Source organism: Corapipo altera, unplaced genomic scaffold (genome assembly GCF_003945725.1).
Source record: "Corapipo altera isolate COAL_440 unplaced genomic scaffold, ASM394572v1 0, whole genome shotgun sequence".
Classification (NCBI taxonomy): domain Eukaryota; kingdom Metazoa; phylum Chordata; class Aves; order Passeriformes; family Pipridae; genus Corapipo; species Corapipo altera.
Window position 1 is genome coordinate 38,510,470 of NW_020884872.1, and position 19,742 is coordinate 38,530,211.

A 19,742-nucleotide genomic window follows, 5' to 3' on the forward strand; every position below is an offset into this window, starting at 1 on the left:
TTATCTACCCCATTCTTTCTAGATCTAGAAGTGTGGAAAAGATCAGCATATTTCATGGTGATGGTAACAGTTTTTAAGTATGAAAACACACTGAAACTAATAAAATCAAACTATTACTCATTTGGGTACAAACCCAAAAACTGTTGCTCTAAGTAAAAACTTGAATTAAAAGATCCAGAATTTACAACATTTGCATTCCAGCTCAAGTTAATCATAATTCCAAAAATCATAAAGCAGATTAGTAGTCTGTGCTTTTTGGTAAAGGCATGGATTAGGATATTAAATCAAATTTACTCAACAAATATTAATTTGAACCTCTAATTTAACAGATAAGCAGAAAACAGAATTCTAATATGTCATTACATCATAAAACCATGTCTGCATATGTTTGTGATATTTCTGGTTTATATTAAATCCATTTTAGCTTCAGAGTTCATTCAAAGCTTATATGAATCTTTAAAGAGTGGGAAACACTTTGAGCTACTCTTCAATTATGCTCCAGTGCATGTTCTGCATAAAAATCTGAACCTTTATGCAGTGAGGAAAAAACACCTTACTTCTCAAGCTACTTAAAATTAATGTAATTCCTTATGTGTTAAGGTGGCATTTGGTACAAATTCATGTGGCAGCGTTTTCCCTAAGTAAGTAGCGTTTTTGAAGGACATTTTCAATGAAGACTGGGTAAATGAGATAACCTCTGGGTAGCAGAGCATTATTGATGACCTGAATAGTCTTTCCATGTGCATTTTGTTCATAATCATAAACATAATTAAAATATCTTTGTGCTTCCCTGGCCCTCAGCTTGGTCCTCAAATTACAGGGTTATGACAAGAATCAGCACTGCAGCCAGGTCACAATATACAGGACTTCTGATAGTCCCGGGAAAAATAGATTTTCTTTCCAGTAAGCACAAATGTGCAGTAAGATAAAAATCTGGGTTTTTTTCTTCAGTATTAGAGGGTTTAAGCTTATCTAGGTCAATTGACCTACTGGGACAAAGGGTCTTTCTACTTAGTTCTTCAGTTTGACTCAGCTGTACACTACAACGAACTGAAAGTCACTGCCATTCAAAGGCTAGGTTTAGAAACTAAGCCATTGCCGATATGAATTCCTTATTTCATAGATACGTATTTGTCATCACCAATAGTTTGTAGCTGGAAAGTATTCCACATTTGGCAGTACCTCCTCTGACCAGAGAAGGCTCATTTACCCAGAATCTCAGAGGATGCTGCTCTGACTGACCTCAAGCTCACATCTGGGTACTGTACGGGCACAAAGTGATGGAATGAGTTCGCATGTGGCAGCAAACTGAACTAAGTGTACTGTATTCCAGTATCCCAGCTGGGAAAATTAGTCTTCTAGTCCACACTCTCTCGGGGGTGTCTGACTCCTATCTACTTCCTGCCTGTGAAATAAACATTCAGCACATGCAAAAGCCACAAGGATCAATATCTGCATTATACACTGGAATACGTAACACATTTTGAAATTTAATGGATCTTGAAATATCTTCTACACTTCACTTGCTCATTTATCATTGCAAAGGTCATGGGTTCCAATATGATTAATGCATGAAAATCTTCTGGTTAGCTTCCATTAATGTACCTTTCTCTGAGAGCAGCCCCCTTACTTCAGTATGCATTGAAACGTGAAAAAAATTCTGATGCCAGTATACATCTCCCTGTTAACTTTAGTGGGCTTTGGTTTAAGCATTTAAATAGGGGAAAGAAACCCCAACCAAACAGTTGGAGAGCTATAAACTACACCTGGACTCATGTCCTTGGGTAATTCCCTCAGTTCTGTCACAGGTCATTACAGAAGTACTACAGAAAAAATGGTTGTGTCTCTAGTCTATAAGTGTTGCAGACTGTAAGTAATAGGGCAGAAAAAAAAATATTTTTAAAGTTTTCTAGAATGAAAGCAACAATATTAAACTCTAAGTCTCCACTAAATATTTTGTTTTATCTTTTAGAAGAGGAAAAGAAAAACCCTTTTCTCTTCCTCATCTGAAACAAAAGTAAAAATTACTGAATGAGTTGAATTGTATCATTACATGATTCCAAAATCATTTTCATTTTGAAAAAAAAAAAAAAGAAAAAAGAAAAAAGTAAGATCACTTTGCTGAATTGAAGTAGTTTTGCCAAACATTTCAAAATATCAGGTATGTATCATTTCCATGAATACCCCGAAAAACAAATGTCTATCATCCACTCTGCAGAAAAAAAGCTGACAAAAAACTTTCCAACTGTTGTTTATTTAGTTAATATAAAGAATGCCATCTACCGGCAATAACAATAAGTAGCAGTGTTTGTAAGTTGCTAGGTGGGGTAAGGTTGTCACTTTCAGACTCTACAAACAAGTCTAAAGATCATTTATTTAAAAAAAAATCTCTAAATTTGAAAGAATCCAGGTTTCTCTTCAAAGGCTATTCTTAATCATTGCCTCATGTTTGGAAACAAGTCCCTAGTAGGAAATAACCAGCTAGGTTCATGACCCACTTAGAAAGAAGGATTTTTGGTGTATGTATGTTCCACAGCCTTATAACCATACACAGTACTGGAATAGTTACTAAATGGACACTTCTCACAGAAAGAAGAAAGGCATGTATAGCAAGGAAAGGGTCATACAAATTAACTCCAAACACACAGTTCCAATGTTGGTCTGCACGAATGAGGTAGACAATGCTGTTAAAAGATTCTTGAGTAAATTGATAAAAAGGACCCCGCCAGACATATAGCTTCATGTTCATTTCTCTGTCCTACAATTTTCCAAAAACATTAATTGTTGAAGTGCCGTCATTTTGAAATAGGTATTTAGGCAATGCCTGATTTATAATAAATAAGTAAAGGAGATAGTAAGTATTTATTATAGTACACATGAGAAAGAAACGCTGTACATATTGCACTTTAAAAATAATCAGGAACAGCATGTCTTCAGATACCTTAGGTTTAAAACCATGACTGTGACTCATGAGAGAAAAAAACCAAAACCACAAACAAACACAAAACAACCAAGAAATACAAAAGTTCAAATAACAAAATTAATGTTTATTATCTAATTTGCATGCCCTTCTCTTCCTCTGTGTCTTAGAGGGACCAGATTAAGCAAGTTTTAATATTTTTATGACTGCAGTTTTTTGAATCTGGTATTTATCTGTCTTTCTGAAAAGCTCTATAACGTAAGACAGCTGTTATGCTTGGTTTTACCCAACACTATGCTTTCACTTTTAGAACTGGAGGACAGAGGTGACTGTAAATTTCACTGAAAGTATGATTTAATCATAAGCACTTATTTTTTTGGGTCTTGTCTTCCTTTATTGGCTTTCTGAAGTGTGATTTGGACAACAAACTAAAGAGTACACAGACACAGACTAATATCTGACTTCAAGTGTGCCATAAAATAATTTTCCTAACAGAACTGACAAAGCTGTCTCCTGAAAGTATACTGAGCACTGGACAAATGAAGATGGCAAGGAAAGGGCAGAACTCTTAAACCCATGGGTCCATTGCTTAGAAACACTGCAGCAGTTCCTGTAAAAGAAGTGCATTAGTGGTACTCCGGGAACAAAAATGACATAATATATTACAGTTTTGTGAACCCCGTCTCAGAAAAAGAACCTAAACTTCAGGGGCAAAGATTTTGATTGGGAAGAAGACTTTTGTTGGGAATTTCTCAATATGGAGACTGGCTTTTAGCCCGACTTTTCTTGACTTTGAACTGTCACTGAACTTTGAAAGTTTTCTCTAATCATAAATTGCAGGAAACACCTTTACCTTGGAGTTATTGTCAAAAGTTTCATATCAGTATTTAGACATATCTAGCAAAGATTTTAGAAAGTGTTTAGGCTTTTAGTTGCTAACTATACTTCCCACTTTTCACTGATAACTGCAAAAACTCTCAATGAGAAATCAGAAGCCTAGCTACTTCCTCCCAGTCTCACTTCTTTCTACATTCCTTTGTAAAATATTTAGTCCAGTCTCTGTTCAGGTTTCATAACACTCAAGTATCTCTAGAAGTACATAAAAGTAGGGAAACAATTCCATATCTCTCTATCTCAGGGAGCTCATGTTGTCACATCAGTTTTCCTATGCAAAGCAAGGATGCAACTGTTTATTTTGAAACTCTAAAGAACTTGTTTTCTAAAGAACATCTTTCTACGGACATTCTTACTTAACAACAACTCAAAGCATTCGTTTTTATTTTCATAAAAAAAAAAGAAAAATTCAGTGCTACATGTTCCTGCAAGATACTGTGGTTTTTTCCTTACAAATCATATATTGATTATTAAGCACATTCACACCAAAGAAGCAACCTCAAAAAGTAGCACAGTAAAACTTCGGTTTAAATATCAATGTCATGTTGATTTAAATTCAGCATTTGCTGAATGTATTAATTTCTTAAAGTTTGTTACTTGTTAAAGTTTGTTAAAAAACGACCTACATACTTTGGGAATGAGATTTGCTGACTTAATAAATTACCTTTATAGTGTTCAGACTCTTAGAAATACCTGCATCTCTAATATACCAGTCAGTGCTTCTTGCAAAGTTGACAAGCAGCACTTTAGAATTTAATAAAGCAGAACACAGATATTGATATAAACATGCAAGATTATATCTGACTACCAGAAAAATAAAATTTCCTTAGCTTTTTAATAGCTTTCTTCTTTACAGAATTTAAAGAAATTTTTAATCTTTGTACCTATATGCTTCAAATACACTTACTGATACTCAGTTACCACAGAGTGGAATAACTCATTTTGTACCCTAAGCATGACCTAGCAAGATACTTGGAGAGAAATAAGGAACTCCTCAAACAAGAAACTGTGAGACAGATAAACAAGTAAGCATTAGGCTAGAACCTGGTCAGGTGTAAATCTAGTTAAGAAAAATGGTGGGGTGTCATTTTTACCATGGAAAGTTAGACTTCTAAAATTATTCTATCAAGTCCAAGTTTTCTCTCCAAAAAGTAGATCCTGAAAAAAAAATATCTCTTGATATTCACCTACAACCTGATTACTTTCAATTAACAGTTCCCAGCTTAAAATTGGCTTCATTTGAATTTTCAGGTTCTTTCAGATATTTTTAAGTAAAAGTTTTTATAAAAGAAGCACAAAAGAAGGAAGAAATCAAACTACTCAATCAACATGGAAACCTGTTAATCATCTGTTACACCAGACAAAATCAATTTTGAGACAGCATTGATGCATTTATTTTACACAAGTGACTGTCTTAACTAAAACACAGAGCAGGTAACAGCTTCAGAGTAAGCAATGGGTCCTTTACAAAGGGTGTTGGAAGCTCTTGTCTTTCTTTCATCTTTTTCTGAACACTACCTAGATACCACACCAACACAGTGCAGGAAGAAAGTCAATCTTCATTATAATAACAACAGTACAGTATTTGATAGATGTCTCTTTACTAGTCAATTAAATGGGATTGGGACAGTTCCCTGGCATTGAGGCCAATTGACATAGAAGAACTGGCATCCATACTATCAAGCTGTCTTCCATGAGAGTGGCCTCATCCAGACTGCCTACTGGGAACAGTCACTAGCCCACATTAGTTCCTGAACTATGAGCAGAAATTGCTTGGAAAGAATACCAGCTGGCACAGGGCAAAAGTGGGTCAGTAGCTGTTCTAGCAATCTGACATTACAGGCAAGCAAGCTGCAGTGCCTGGGGTTGATACATTGAAGTATTTAATTTGCTAGTGTAGATGTCACTGCTAAGGCATCTCAAAACACTCAATAAACAACAAGATAGTCAGAAAAAGGACTCATATCTGCATACCAACAGCAGAGGTTCTTTGCTCCAGCCCATGTAGATTTCTACTAATTTTATTTGCACTGCAGTAAAACATTACAGTTGGGGTAAATAATTTCATAAACTGGTGGGATTCACAGAACCCAGATGCAGGCATATAAAAGTTAGCCCAATAGTAATTCTTTTAAAGACAATAGGGTAAAGTATGAGTTATGACAATTCATCTCATAGTAACAGAAATATAGAAGAAATGGGCAGATTTCCTCTTATTGAGAAGTACTATCATTCCACCAAAACCAAACACTGAAGTATCTCACAGTTTGATGTCTAGGTAAATTTGACATGAACCTCACCAAGAATATTCCTCCATGTTTACAATAGATAGCATCTCTTTAACATGATGACTTGATTCTGTTGTGCAGAACAAGTCAGTTCTGCTTTTCCAAATGACTCATACACTAATGTTTCAATATACATATGTTTACTTGGGGGATGAGTAAAAATTTTGGACAATACAGGCCTTCATCTCAGTTTTTGCTGCAATATACAACTTCATGACTTTACAGAAGACATTTGTTCTAGTCAACAAGCTGTGAAATCTAATCAGCTCTCCCACATAAACATATACACACACCTCGATTGCTTCTTTTTTCCCAGTAGAGATTTTTTTTAATGTCTCCTATTACTGTGATTGAACAAAAAATACTTGATATATCAGTTATGAGAAAGAAGGTATTTAAAGGGATTTCCATTTTAAATAGCCATGTCACTTCTACAAATGTAAAATGAACGTGCATCTATCTCTCATGTTGTATTCCTTGCATAAACATTCCTTCTTCTAATTACCCTTGCGCATTTCAATGAAAAATTTTTTTCAGCAGTGTGACTCATTCCCATATCTTTGCATGTACTCAAGACATTCACAAATCCTGACTTAAGGTCAGACATTATTTTTTAAGTGAACCAAAATAGGATGACAACTTGGAGCAGCAAAAATTTAATCTACTTTATAAATTATTATTAATTTTAATTGGTTATATCTTCTCTGACTTGAATGCATAGCTCACATTCTACTTCCCTACAAATTAGTTTATTATATCAAAAGCAAGTATATTTAAAGTTTGTTAGGTGTCCTTCAAGAGAAGCTAAAGAAATTTCACCGCAAAGCTCCAGCTATCAGGATTTACTGCTTAAGAGCAAGCAGTTTCTCCATCCAGTATTGATAACAATATATCTGCTTTCTAGGCTTTAGAGGACCATACCATCCATCAGAGGCCTCGATGTGTTGCAGGTCTATCTGCAGTTCACTCTCTAATCAAATAAAAAAGAAAAACCAGACAAAAGATTCAAAGGAAGTCTAGCACAAATGAGTGTCAGTCCATTCTTTGATTAGGTAATGGCAATTATGATAATTACAGCAATCCACTACAGGAAAATGTTTCAAAATTACCAGTCTGTAGCAAAGTGTAGCACTTGCAAGTATCCACTTATGCAAAGCTTTGCCTGAACTTTTTGAATATTTACCGTGTTGTAAACAGGATAAATTGGACTGATAAATTAGGGCTCTGATCTATTATATGTTATTAATATATAGGTGAATTCATCTAATATATAGTCATCCTCTGCAGATATAAATATCACTGGAGTGTAAGAGAACAGGCATTGTTGAAAGTTTCACCTGAATTCACACATGACGTTAGGCAAAACTATTTTTTCTCACACATAATTTCAATAGTGAGATTTTTATACTACATAAACATAAGGTAAATATTATTGTTTTCCTGTTTGCCTTCCATATTATGTTCCCTGCTCTGCTAAAGAGGTCAAGCTCAAACTATTTGACAAAAACAGGGGTGTCTTAAAAAAAGGTTAACTATGTCAAAAGATATATTTAGTAATCACTAAATACTGGCATTTAGAAAGACAGAAAAAGAGGATCAAATCAATTGAAAATGGGAAGATGTAGGCTAAGAAAATTAAGCAAGACTGGGATATGGAAGAGACTATGCACAGAAGACAACTAGCCATCAGAAAGAAGACAATCCTGGCCTTCAAGGTCTTTCACAGGTGTCTTTCACAGATGAAAGAGGTCTTTGTCTGCTGGAGGAAGACTTACAATCAAGGGAACAAGAACAAGGAAGACGACATCACACACAAAAGTAAATCTGCAACGTGTCCAGAGATGGTAGCATTTCAGAAGCACTGACTGAGAAAATAAAAGGGATATTTCATGTGACCATTTATTACAGTCACCAGAAAACCCATTCCTCCCTGAGCTGTGAAATTAGTAACTCCAATATTTTACAGATTTCTGCCTTTTGTACCCTAATCATTCTTATCCATCAGATTAGGTTTACCTAAACCAGTGCCTACAAATAGGCGTATGAGTCATTAGAAACAAAACCATTGAAGATGGCTGGCTAGTAGGCTTGTACAGACTGCACTGAGTTAAAAAAGAAAATAAAAGCAGTGCAGTTTATCTCCCCTTTAACCAGTGGAGGCACAAACATTGACTCTTATCTCTTGGTAGCTGCCAGCTGCCAATAAAGCATTGCACACTGATTTCTTTTCTTTCATAGATCTCAGAGAAAAAAGCTAAAGCTGAGCTGAACATTCAATCAAAAAAAAAAAAAAGGAGAGAAAAGAAAATGAAAAAAAAAAGCAAGCAGGGAAACACACTCCTTTACTTTTCTGATCAGAAAGAATGCAAAGCCAGACTAGAACTCATATACCAGATTTTAAAATTTTGAAACGAAATGGCTGGCACTAATCTGTGCATGGATCACTTATTTTGCTGTTATTTCCTGAAAAACAAGTCTACATGCTATGATTAAGTAGACAGTAATATGACGAAGGAGACTGACATATGACAAAGCCAGCTGGTTGCTTTTCAAATGTGGCAGCTGCAGGTGATCCCTGGTCACACTAGGGGTTCCAGCTATTCTATTGAGTTGTTTGTACTATCTGAAGTATATAAGCTTGAAAACCAGCAAAGGCATGTAATTAGAGATAAATAAACAGTTTTTCAAAATGAACAGTTGCACAATTGTATCCCAGCCTCTTCCAAATTGCACAAGAAATAAAAGCTGATTGACTACAAGGTATCTTATACACGTGTTGCATCACACGCTCCTGGAATCATGTATGCTGGAAGAGCCTCCAGAGGTCAACTAGATCAAAGCCCACCCAGTGCAGTTGTTGAGGGCTGTGACCCCACAGAGTTTTGAAAATCACTAAGGATAGTTTCTTAGGTGATCTTAGAGCTGATCTTTTCCTACAATAGGAGGAATTTCATTCCCAGTCTTAAGGGAATTTCATTGAACTGTTCTGATCTTCCAGCAGATACCAAGGTGAATGAAACTACCTGTGATTAGCAAGGCCTCCAACACTGAAGATTCCTTCAGCTGTAAGAAGGTTTCATTTACATCCTTTTTTGATCAGGTGATCTGTAGCAAACACCTACCACACTCACAATAAATAATTACCTATTAATATAAAACATAAAAATAATTACATAAATATATAATATGTAAACAATTGTGTTGACCTCTTGCATGTTCATTTAAATATCAGAATTTGTTCTGTCCTGTACTGTCTTTCTTGCTGGTGAGAATTAAATGAAACATATGTGAAACAAAACATACCATATTGAAAAAGAACATGTCAAATTATTTTCGTTGCAAGGTGGCATCCATGTTTGCTACTCTACCAGCCATTGATGCCATGGTTTAAAGATTCCTTTGTTATACTGTTATACTTTTATCCTGCAACCCTAATTCCTAAGTATTATCCTAAAACAAATATATTACATATCCTCTAATCTTTACCAATCCTTAAACTTCTCACTGTGAAAACCAGTGGGAAACTTCAGAACATTAATAAATTGTATTATAGAACTACCTCACTCTCAGAATATCATCTACATCTCAGAAACAGACAACTTAAAACACACCCTGCTTCTCCCAGGAGAGATGAAAAAGTACTTAGGCAGAAAAAAGTACATCATGAACCATTTTTTCATTACTTTGTATTAACATTTTGTATTACCTTACTGCAAGTAAGGGTTCACTGCAGAAATGAAATGTTCTTTTCATTTACAGTCTTTCCTTGGTTCCTCCATCTCTACTTGATGTCTCCCAAAAACACAACTGGTAAATCTAAAAACAATAGCCAAGAGTGCTGTAGGTGGGTCACAGACAATTAAGTAGCTTTCTCTGCAGAGAAATACTGAAGTGTTGAGCCCCTGAACACTTTATGATTAAAAAAAAATAAAAAAAAAGACAAGGTCGGAAAAGGTGAAATATTCTCAACTGTTCCAAATTAGCTTTCCTAACAAAAGGCAGCTTCCAGACGATCCTCCTTCAATTAAGAGAGAGAGAAAGGCTCAAACAGAGCTTGAATCAGAGAAGCAGCTTAAAATCAGTGACCTATACTATTGATAGACAAATATAAGAGGAGTGTGATGCAACTATTTATCTCTATTTTTTTTCTTAGACTTCAACAGACTAGAAGTGGAGGTCAGGATGTCAGTCTGGCACATAAGGGTGTAACATAGACTGTTATGCCAGCTCATTCAGCATTAAAGTTCTAGCATAGCAAGACTACCTCTCTGCTTGAAGCACACAGATGTATAATGGAGCTCAATCTCAAAGTTGATGAGATGAAAGCTAGAAACGTGACACATTACTTGAATTTATGCTCTGTTCTTCTTACACCAGCTAATAACGCTACTTGCTGCCAGGCTGTCTACTGTAGTGCTTTAATTAATACCTCCTTCAGAATGCAGGGGTCATGCAAAATGAATGAAAACAGCATGCCAAATTCAGAGATGATGTACATTAGCGTAATTTACACTTCAATTAAAGAGCACAATTTGCATAATAAGAGTCTGTAGTAAAGAGCGGGTAGCAGGGGTAGTAATCTAGATTTTACCTTAGGATTGTTTACACTTTGCTGCTCTGACCCCATCCTGTCATGTATAAAGTACAGTAAACTACTCAAATAAAAACTTCTACTATCCTCTTCCTTTACTAAGTCAACAAGCTTTAGGTTTTAAAAACAATGTTTTTATATCAGTGTCTAATAGAAGTAGTATTTTTTTTTTGTTGGTCAGTTTTGGCAATATCATACTAGAGGAGGACTCCAAAGTCCTTAACTAATAACTGGACTTAGAACAAAAAAACCAGAACTGTAAGGACATAAAACTATAGTAAATGAGGCTCCAATGGTAATAGCATAGAATTAGTTCTCATTATTTGATACACGCCTCCAGTTTCCCTTCCGCCCTTTAAAGGTGTCATATCTGTCTGTGGAGACTTACTTGTTGGAAAGATGAACAGATCGGTATTACTAAATTACATTTTGTATAGAATTAAAAATCTTGAAGATATGCTGAATGATGTCATCCAAAGTTTTATATGAAATTATAGTAGTTGATGATCCAACTCCCAAAATTAATTACAACCGGAATATTTTATGCCATATTTACCATCAGCCACGTAAGACTTCACAAAGGTCAGAAGTGCAGAGTTACACCTGCTTTTAGGCAGCTATTTAGCACAAAATTTTATGCAGTTTCCATCTACTCTTGTCACTACGCAGGTACGATTATGTCATGTGCCTTTCTCTTTCCTTCTGCATATCGCCGTGAATTGTATCAATTGGAATTAACAGCATTTCCTGCACCAGTCAAGGTTTCGATGAGATATCTTTCAGAGCAGCATAAAGCGTATATCATACAAGATATCATACAGTCAAGCTATCTTAAAAAGGTATTAAGACTTTAAAGTAGGCAAGGGCCGATGGCACTGTTCTTTGGAGTGTTCATTGACCCTTATCCCTAAGCTTTGTTTTCAGAGTTCAGGAGATGGTATCTTGCCAGACGGGCAATATACATTACAGAACACGAGAGATTGATTCACTGTCTTAGTTCACTGCAAGGAATGTTTAATAATGTGTTGAGCACTGTTGCTCTTCCACTAAGTCAATCAACATCTAGTAATTTTAAACAGAGAAGAAACAGCAAAGTTACTGTAAATTAACTCTCTCAGTAAACTTTCAAAATTCCACATAGTTTTTGAGCTAATTAATTTAGTATTTTAAAAATGGGGCTTAAGGCCATTTTCAGAAACAACAGAAATCTGTTTCAATACAGAATCAAAAAAAATCTTCATATTTCAGATAGTCAATGCTAGAGCATAAGTATAAGGAGGAATTTCACCAATAAAGAAACAGTTTAATTATCTCCATATGGCAAATAAATAAAAGCAACTATAGAAAAGATATTTAAAATGTTAAATGACAGTGCTAATAAGATTTGTCATTTATCTGTCTTGGGAAATCTGCCGTGGAATGGCTGCCTTCACTAAGGGTAAGTCATGAAAACAAGATTATTTAAAAAAAAGCTCTCATTTATTATTCTCAAAACCTACTTTTTTAATTATCATTTATCTTCCTAAAGGTTTTTTATTAAAACTATTTTGAAATCTGCTTTTTACCCAAAGGGGAAACTCAAGTGAGTGACGTGCTTTTTAAAGAGAAAAAGGGGTTTGTCTTGTGCCTTAATCCTGACAACAATATGCTATCTCTTTATTTCTAACCATGATTTTTGGTGTGTCTTTTCCTTTATCTTTGACACTGGTCTTGCTGTACAGCGTGTTCTTAAAAGTGACAGATATTCACTGTCAAAAAAATGAAAGTATTACATCCACGGTGAGAAGTCATGCAGCAAGCTAAAAAAAAAGAAACCACTCTTCGGAATAGAAGTGTAGGGAATTCTTCACTTTACATGAATGAAGCTGGCTAGTAATTTTTGGAAAGTACTTAGTGTATTTAAACTCCCAAAATTTTCATGTGGTCCTTCTCTCATGTTATATATAACAGGGACTACTACAGGTATAGACAGACTGATTGATGTAACTGAGAGGATGTATAATTTCTCTGCCTTTATAATATGATCTTAGCATGTAGACATTCTAATTTACTGCTCAGCATGTCAATATAAAGCCTCCTCTCTCCTTCGCCTACTGAAGCAGCTAAGAAATATAAGACCATGATGTAATATATTTTTGGCAGCCTCTCTGCCCTCTCCACATGCTGACCAGAACCCATGAAACAGCTCGTTATTCCTGTGAGTGACTGGGGAAAATCAGGAAGGGAATTATAGCCTGAAATGAAAGTTCACTGTTTCATCTGCTCTCAGAAGAGCAAAATGCAGATTGAGAAATTGTAATCCATTGCATTTTATAGACAGGAATTATGTAATTAAGTTGTGTTCTTCATAGTATCATTTTACTTCTCCAAAAAATTTAATAGAAATTTATGTAACCCTGACACATTTCAACATTAAAAAAAGTTTCATTTCACTGTTATTTTTTCCCACACCTTTTTTCTCTTGCTGAAGTTACATGACTAACAGTTAAGGGAACATGGGATTCTCAAAATCTGAGTGGCGTGTGACAATTCTCTTAGTTTCCGTTGCTGATGTTTTCCCTATTTCTGTCTGCATAGTAGCATAGTTTATCTTAGAGGTAAGTAATAAAAATTTGAGGAAAACTCATATAAAAACCTCACAGTATTTAATATTACAAATTGTGTCACTGAATCATTAAAAAAAAAAAAAAGTAATGTTAGGCTAACATTCGCTTTTCCATTTATCATTACCTGTGAAAGTAAAATATAGAGTATAAATTAAGAACCTTACCAAAATTAAGGTAAAATTAGGTAATTAGGTAAAACTAAGGTAAATGTAGTTCAAAGATGGAAACATTGAGTCCCTCAGATTGATATGAAAAGTATCATTTTGCCATTATTTTTGTGTTAATATTATATAATTTTAAATCATTTTTTTAACAAGCCCACATTATTCCAAGTCTCTAATGCAAATATATCCAGATCCCAACCTTTTTTTTTATGAGTAATTTAAAAGATTTGGTGCTTTATTTGATTTGGGTATTGTTTTTTTAGGTTTTTTTGTGGTTCGCCTTCCGTAATTATTATTGGAGTTTTTAAAGACTTAAGCTAAACCATTGCAAGTTTCACAGCACTCCTTATCAGAAAAATTTGAAAAATGTACAAAAACCTAAAAATGACCAGGCAAAGCTTTAAAGGACTATTTATTTAGTGCTTTCTAGGGCAGCATGGTTTTTGTTGGTTTTTTTTTAATACTGCTTAAATGCAGGATTATCCCATTTGAAAGTCTTAACATTTCAACAAGAAAATACCATCTAGGAAATAAAACTTTTGTTAATCTTGGGAACAGAGTATTGTAACTGAAGTTTGAAACTCCTCCACCTGAAAATCTGAGTACATGTCATAATTTAGACAGAGACTGTAGAAAGATATTATAGCAGTTCTATCTTTGTCTGCACATTTTGGCTATCTATATGGCATTAAAAATCCTAAAAATGCTTTGTCCTTCAGTGTCTTTATCCAAGACCATAAAAGTGATTGCAGAAGAGTACATCAGCTGACACAACTGCTGTTAACTAATCTAGAAACGAAAGGTACAGATGAACTGAAAACATTCTTCAAGGAAACACAATACATGGCAAAATCATAAAGTTATGCATCTGCATCTCTGGGCATTCTGTACTTGATACATGAACTACTTTACTAAAAGACCCCATTAAATAAGACTGTTTAGTACTCAAGTCCTTTGGCAGTACAGTGGATTTGTGACATGTACAAGGACTTACTGTCCTTGTGTCATAGCCAGGAGAAAAATAGTACAAGGTTGTTGCCATAACAATAATGTTCAAATAGAAAAGGTAACATTTTGTAGTGGGTTTCTGTGGTTGGGTTTTGGTAGTGGAGGGGTGGGGCCTACAGGGGTGGCTTCTGTTAGAAGCTCCTAGAAGTTTCCCCTGTCTGGTGGAGCCAATGCCAGCTGGCTCCAGAACAGGCTTCCTGCCTCTGGCCGAGGCCAAGCCAATTAAGAATGATAGTAACACCTCTGTGATAACATATTTAAGAATGGAAAGTTATTGCACAGATGAAAATTCCAGCCAGGGAAAAGAGGAGTGAAAACATGGGAACAACAATGTAGACACCAAGTCAGTGCAGAAGGAGGGGCAGGAGGTGCTCCAGGCACCGTAGCTGAGGCCCCTGCAGCCCGTGGTGCAGACCATGGTGGGGTAGCTTTGCCCTTGCAGCCCATGGAGGACCATCGGGGTGCAGAGATCCACCTGTAGCCTGTGGTGGAGCCCACGCTGGAGCGAGTGGATAACCACAGGAGGCTGTGACTCTATGGGAAGTCCAAGATGGAGCAGGGTCCTGCCAGGGAGATGCAGCCCATGGATAGAGGAGCCCACGCTGGAACGTGTTTCTCCTGGGTAGGACTTGTGGCCCCTGTGGGCGACCCACATCGGTACAGCTCTTTCGTGAAGGACTGCACCCCATGGAGAAGTGACCCTCGGGACAGCAGTTTGGGAAGAACTGTTGCCTGTGGGATGGACTCATGCCAAAGAGGTTTGTGAAGGACTATCTCCTGTGGGAGTGATCTCAAGGGAGCAGGGGAAGGACTCCTCTCCCTGAGCAGCGGTAGAAACAACAACTGAGCGTAACCCCCATTCCCTGTCTCCCTTCACCACTGGGGGGGAGGAGGTAGAACTTGGAAGGAAGGAGGGGAGAGGGAAAGGTGCTTTTAAGATTATTTTACTTCTCACTTTTTTGCTCTGATCCCGTCAGTAATAAATTTAAGTAATATCCCCACTTTGAGTCTGTTTTGCCTGTGATCAGTAACTGACCTCTCCCAGTTCTTATCTCAACTCATGAATACTTTGCTGTTTTTTTTTTCTCTCCTGTGTCCGGTTGCAGAGAGGAGGGAGAGAGTGGCTTTAGTGGATACCTGGCATCCAGCTGGGGTCAACCTACTACACACTTCCATTTCCTTTTAGGACTTTCCTTTTCTTGTCACGCAATCCTCTTTATGGATGTCAGAAAAATTGGAGCTGGTGGTTCCAAATGGCTTTTTGCATGTACTTTTGCATGAAGATTTGAAAGAGGTTGTGCTTGATTGAAAATGTTTATTTTGTTTCATTTTCTTGTTTCGCACTTCTGCACATGAAAAGCTATAATGGCAAGTAGTTGGATTTTCCAATGGGAACAAAGAATTTAAATGTGCATGTCCAGTGGTAGTTTTTCATAGGAACTAAATGCTAATAGGAAGTAAAACTAATCACTTCAGCAAGGCAGCAACTTTCTTACATTTTGTATTATATCCAAAGTATAATAGAGGAAAGGGAAATCCAGCGTAAAAAAAAAATACACTATCCAGTAAAACACAGATGAGTAGACTAAAATATCTTTTCTCCTTTTCTCTCTCGATTTCCTAAATTGTTCATAAAACTAAAACAAGATACTACTTTCCGTTTTAAAATTACAGTTTTCATGGAAATCTCTTTTCAAATGTGGAATGCAGAATCTCTCATTCTTTTGTTACAGCAGCTGTCCATCATGCTATGTCCTAAATCCATATCTGTGCCTTTTGCACTCCTCAAAAACCTTGGTGATCTCTTTGTGTTTGGAAGTCAAAGTTCGGTGAAAGCCACTATCAATTAAGCCTTTTGTTCCAACAGAAGCTGCTTGTACTTTTTTTGAAAATTTTGACTGACAGATCACTCAGTCACCTGAAAGGGACTTATTTCAGTGCTAATATCTCAACAGAAAAACACTGCCAGCATTAATAAGTGTTTTTCAGAAAGTCAAAAGGATAGAATTATTGGCAGTAATATTGAAATCTTAAAATTACTCTTTTCACAATATTTAATTAAAAAATCAAAATTTGAAATATATATATTTTAAATATAAAATAGAACACATATGCTCCATAACTAAGACTGTATATTTATTCAAATTAAACTTCTTTTTATGACTCCAAATTTGCGACATACACAACTTCTAGTGAAGCAGATGAAAGAAGAGACATTCAGCATCCAATGACAACAGAAAACAGTGAGCCAGTATTAAAAAAAAAAATTAAAATAAAATAAATCAAAAGTCAATCCTCATTTCTGTTAGTTGTCATTCTTGCAATTAAGAACAATAAAATGTAATTAATTCTCTACAGATGCTCATTTTTCATCTAACTCATAGACAAAAATTCTGTTGAAAATTCTTAACAATAAAAGAGAGATCTCACTGAAAACTGTAGCTTAATTAAGAAAAAATAAATGACAAGCAACAATGTTGTTAACACAGTTCTTTTAAGATACTGATAATGCTGCATTTACTAAGTTATGACCTGCTATACATTTACAGGGGGAGAAAAGAACAGTTACCACAGAGCTAACCTGGGTGGACAACCTACAATTTTTGACTAAGTAGATATTGCAAATGAACTGACATTTAGGGTCAAATGCAATAAATCAAGAGTAGCTTTAGACCTTTCCCAGCAAATACTTAAGTGGTCAGAATTCATAACAACTTCAATTACCAACTGAATAATAACTCCTACCAATTCATAACAACTTACCAATTACCAATACTCTCTCGTATTTCCTTTTCTTTTTTCTCTCTGCAGAAAACCACATTTCACACAGGGACAGATGAAAATTAGCAAGTCCATTTCCTTTTGAGAAAAATTTCCTTTTGCTTGCATTTCAAGTGTATGTATGACTTAGTATACTTTTTTAGTCAAAACTTTGGTAAAGGCTACAGTGTGACAAAGAAATATGTCACATGTCATATTTCTCAAATGAAAAGCCAGTGGCCAACTAGCAAACTGTGCTGAAGCACAGTTGCATTTTATAGAGTCAGTCTTGTACTCAATTACGCAGTTTCTTAGGCAGAGTAAATCCAGTCCTTATCACAATGGTGCCACAACATTTTACACAGGCTGAAAATGTCATGCTGCTTTTATAGAAAAGAGTACATAGGATACATTCATATTTTTAATGTGTCATTAGTAAAGACTTAGCTGCAGCAATTTTCAAAGTATCCTTGAAAACCTCCAAAACAACTATTGATATGTAAAATAAAACACAAAGCTGAAGATGACAGGAAAAATAGGTGACCTTTCTGATTCTTCTCCTCCCTTCTCCTAACTCACAAGTTATGCATGTGAGATTCATGCACAATAAGCCAAGAAGGTACACATTTTTCAGTACCAGTAATGTTGGACATCATTAAAATTCTTTTAATGGAAGTACATTTAAAGAGCATGAAAATTCTTTCAGAAATATTTTTACCTCTTCCAGAGCAAAGTAAATTAGAATTTCCTTGGCATCTCTTAGCGCTTTCCTCAACTGACAGTGGACAAGAACGTGGATGCTCACACTTTTTCCCAGTCCATCCTTCTTTACAGTCACATCGTCCGCAATTACACTGTCCATGACCTTGAATAAAATTAAGATTAACCTTCATTCTGATGAGGTAGTAAACTGTCATAATTAGATGAATTTTATCAAAGTTGGGGCTTCATTCAATAATTAGACCAGCAAAAAATTCAATTATTTCACCCTATCTATTTTTTTTTCCCCCTGAAAATAGCACTGGTCTCCCATTCTATTTGAGCCATATTTCTTTTTTCTTTTCTTCTTAAGGCGTGTTTTGCCACTCACCACATGATCTACATGCAAACAGGTGGAGTAGAGATTACAAATACACATTTCACCATTGCTTGGAAAAGTAGGGTGTCATAAGGCACTGTTTCATTTACCTTTATGTTCTTCTTTTTCTACCACAGTTGCAGCATAATCTTTACGAAATATACCAATACCATCTTTTATCTACTTGCAATCAATGTGATCTCCCAGAGACAAACAATGTCCCATCAATTCCAAGTCTCAAACCAGTGCCTTCTATTAAAAACCGATGTATAAATAATAAAATATTGGACATAATCAATTCTCATTTCAATAGGGCGGTTGGATATGATTTTTGGTATCTCATTGGCTAACTTGACTGTTCCTGAGCCTGCCTATTTCCTCTATGAATGCAAACATATCCAGACCAAGAAAAAACAAGAAAATTACTCTTCTCCCTCTTTATGCTCTTTGCCTAAAGCAGTGAGATTCTGGCAATACAAAATATTTCTTGAACACTGAGGAAAGTTTGAGTATCAGCAAAAACACTCCCTGCCACAAAATCAAATTTTTATTTTCATGACCTCTGACAGCAGGTTAGAACTCTCACAATTTTCACATAGTCATCATTCATTGGATACAGGACCAAAGCATTGCTTCAATGTCCACTTCTCTATCCATGTTCTTCATGAAAACATAGCAACAGAGATTTTATATTTCTTTCTAACCATATTTGCATTTTAAGAATGGCTTGTACCCATTTATCAGTTCAAAAGGAGAAAATGGGAGGAAACAAGCATTCTGCGAGTCATCAGAGTAATTCCCAGAATATGTCTTAACGTTAACTTTAGAGAATAACGTTTCTTTACATTAGTTATTTGTTTTCCTTAAAAAGCATTAAAGTCTTCCTCTTGTTTAGAGGATAGGTTTAGATAAGATATTGGGAAGAAAATCTTTTCTGGGTGAGTGGTGAGGCTCTGGAACAGGTTGACCAGAGAAGCTGTGGATGACCCATCCCTGAAAGTGTTCAAGGCCAGGCTGAATGGGGCTTTGAGCAACATGGTCTAGTGGAAGGTGTCCCTACCCATGGCTGGGGTTGGAACTAGATGATTTTTAAGGTTCCTTCCAACACAAATCATTCTGTGATTCCATGATTCTGTCCTTTGCTTTCATGTGTACCTGCAAACAGGTTGCGAATTGGAGCTATGTTCCCTAATCCAGATAGATACTTGTGAGAGCATTATGTTCTTTCATACAATAGTTTCTTTGCTAGAGTCACAGCAAAGGAGCTAATGAGATGTGTGAATGTATGAATTTCCTTGTGGAAGCCTTTTTTCTTTTGGTGTCAAGTCATGAAAGCTATTATCTCTTTAAACGAAGAGAATCACTTTAATGTTGAGAACACTTCTGAAAGAAAATAATTCATTAACATACTGAATAGCACTTCAGGTGTTAAA

General features: G+C 35.8%; 1 protein-coding gene across 1 annotated transcript in view; it reads right to left on the reverse strand.

The window, feature by feature from the left end:
- ITGBL1 (integrin subunit beta like 1) overlaps nucleotides 1-19,742 on the reverse strand; it is a 142,025-nt gene that overhangs the window by 49,555 nt on the left and 72,728 nt on the right. Inside the window, exon 7 of the mRNA XM_027644448.1 lies at nucleotides 17,950-18,096. Within this exon, the coding sequence (XP_027500249.1) occupies nucleotides 17,950-18,096 (147 nt within the window). The remainder of the gene's footprint in view (nucleotides 1-17,949; nucleotides 18,097-19,742) is intronic.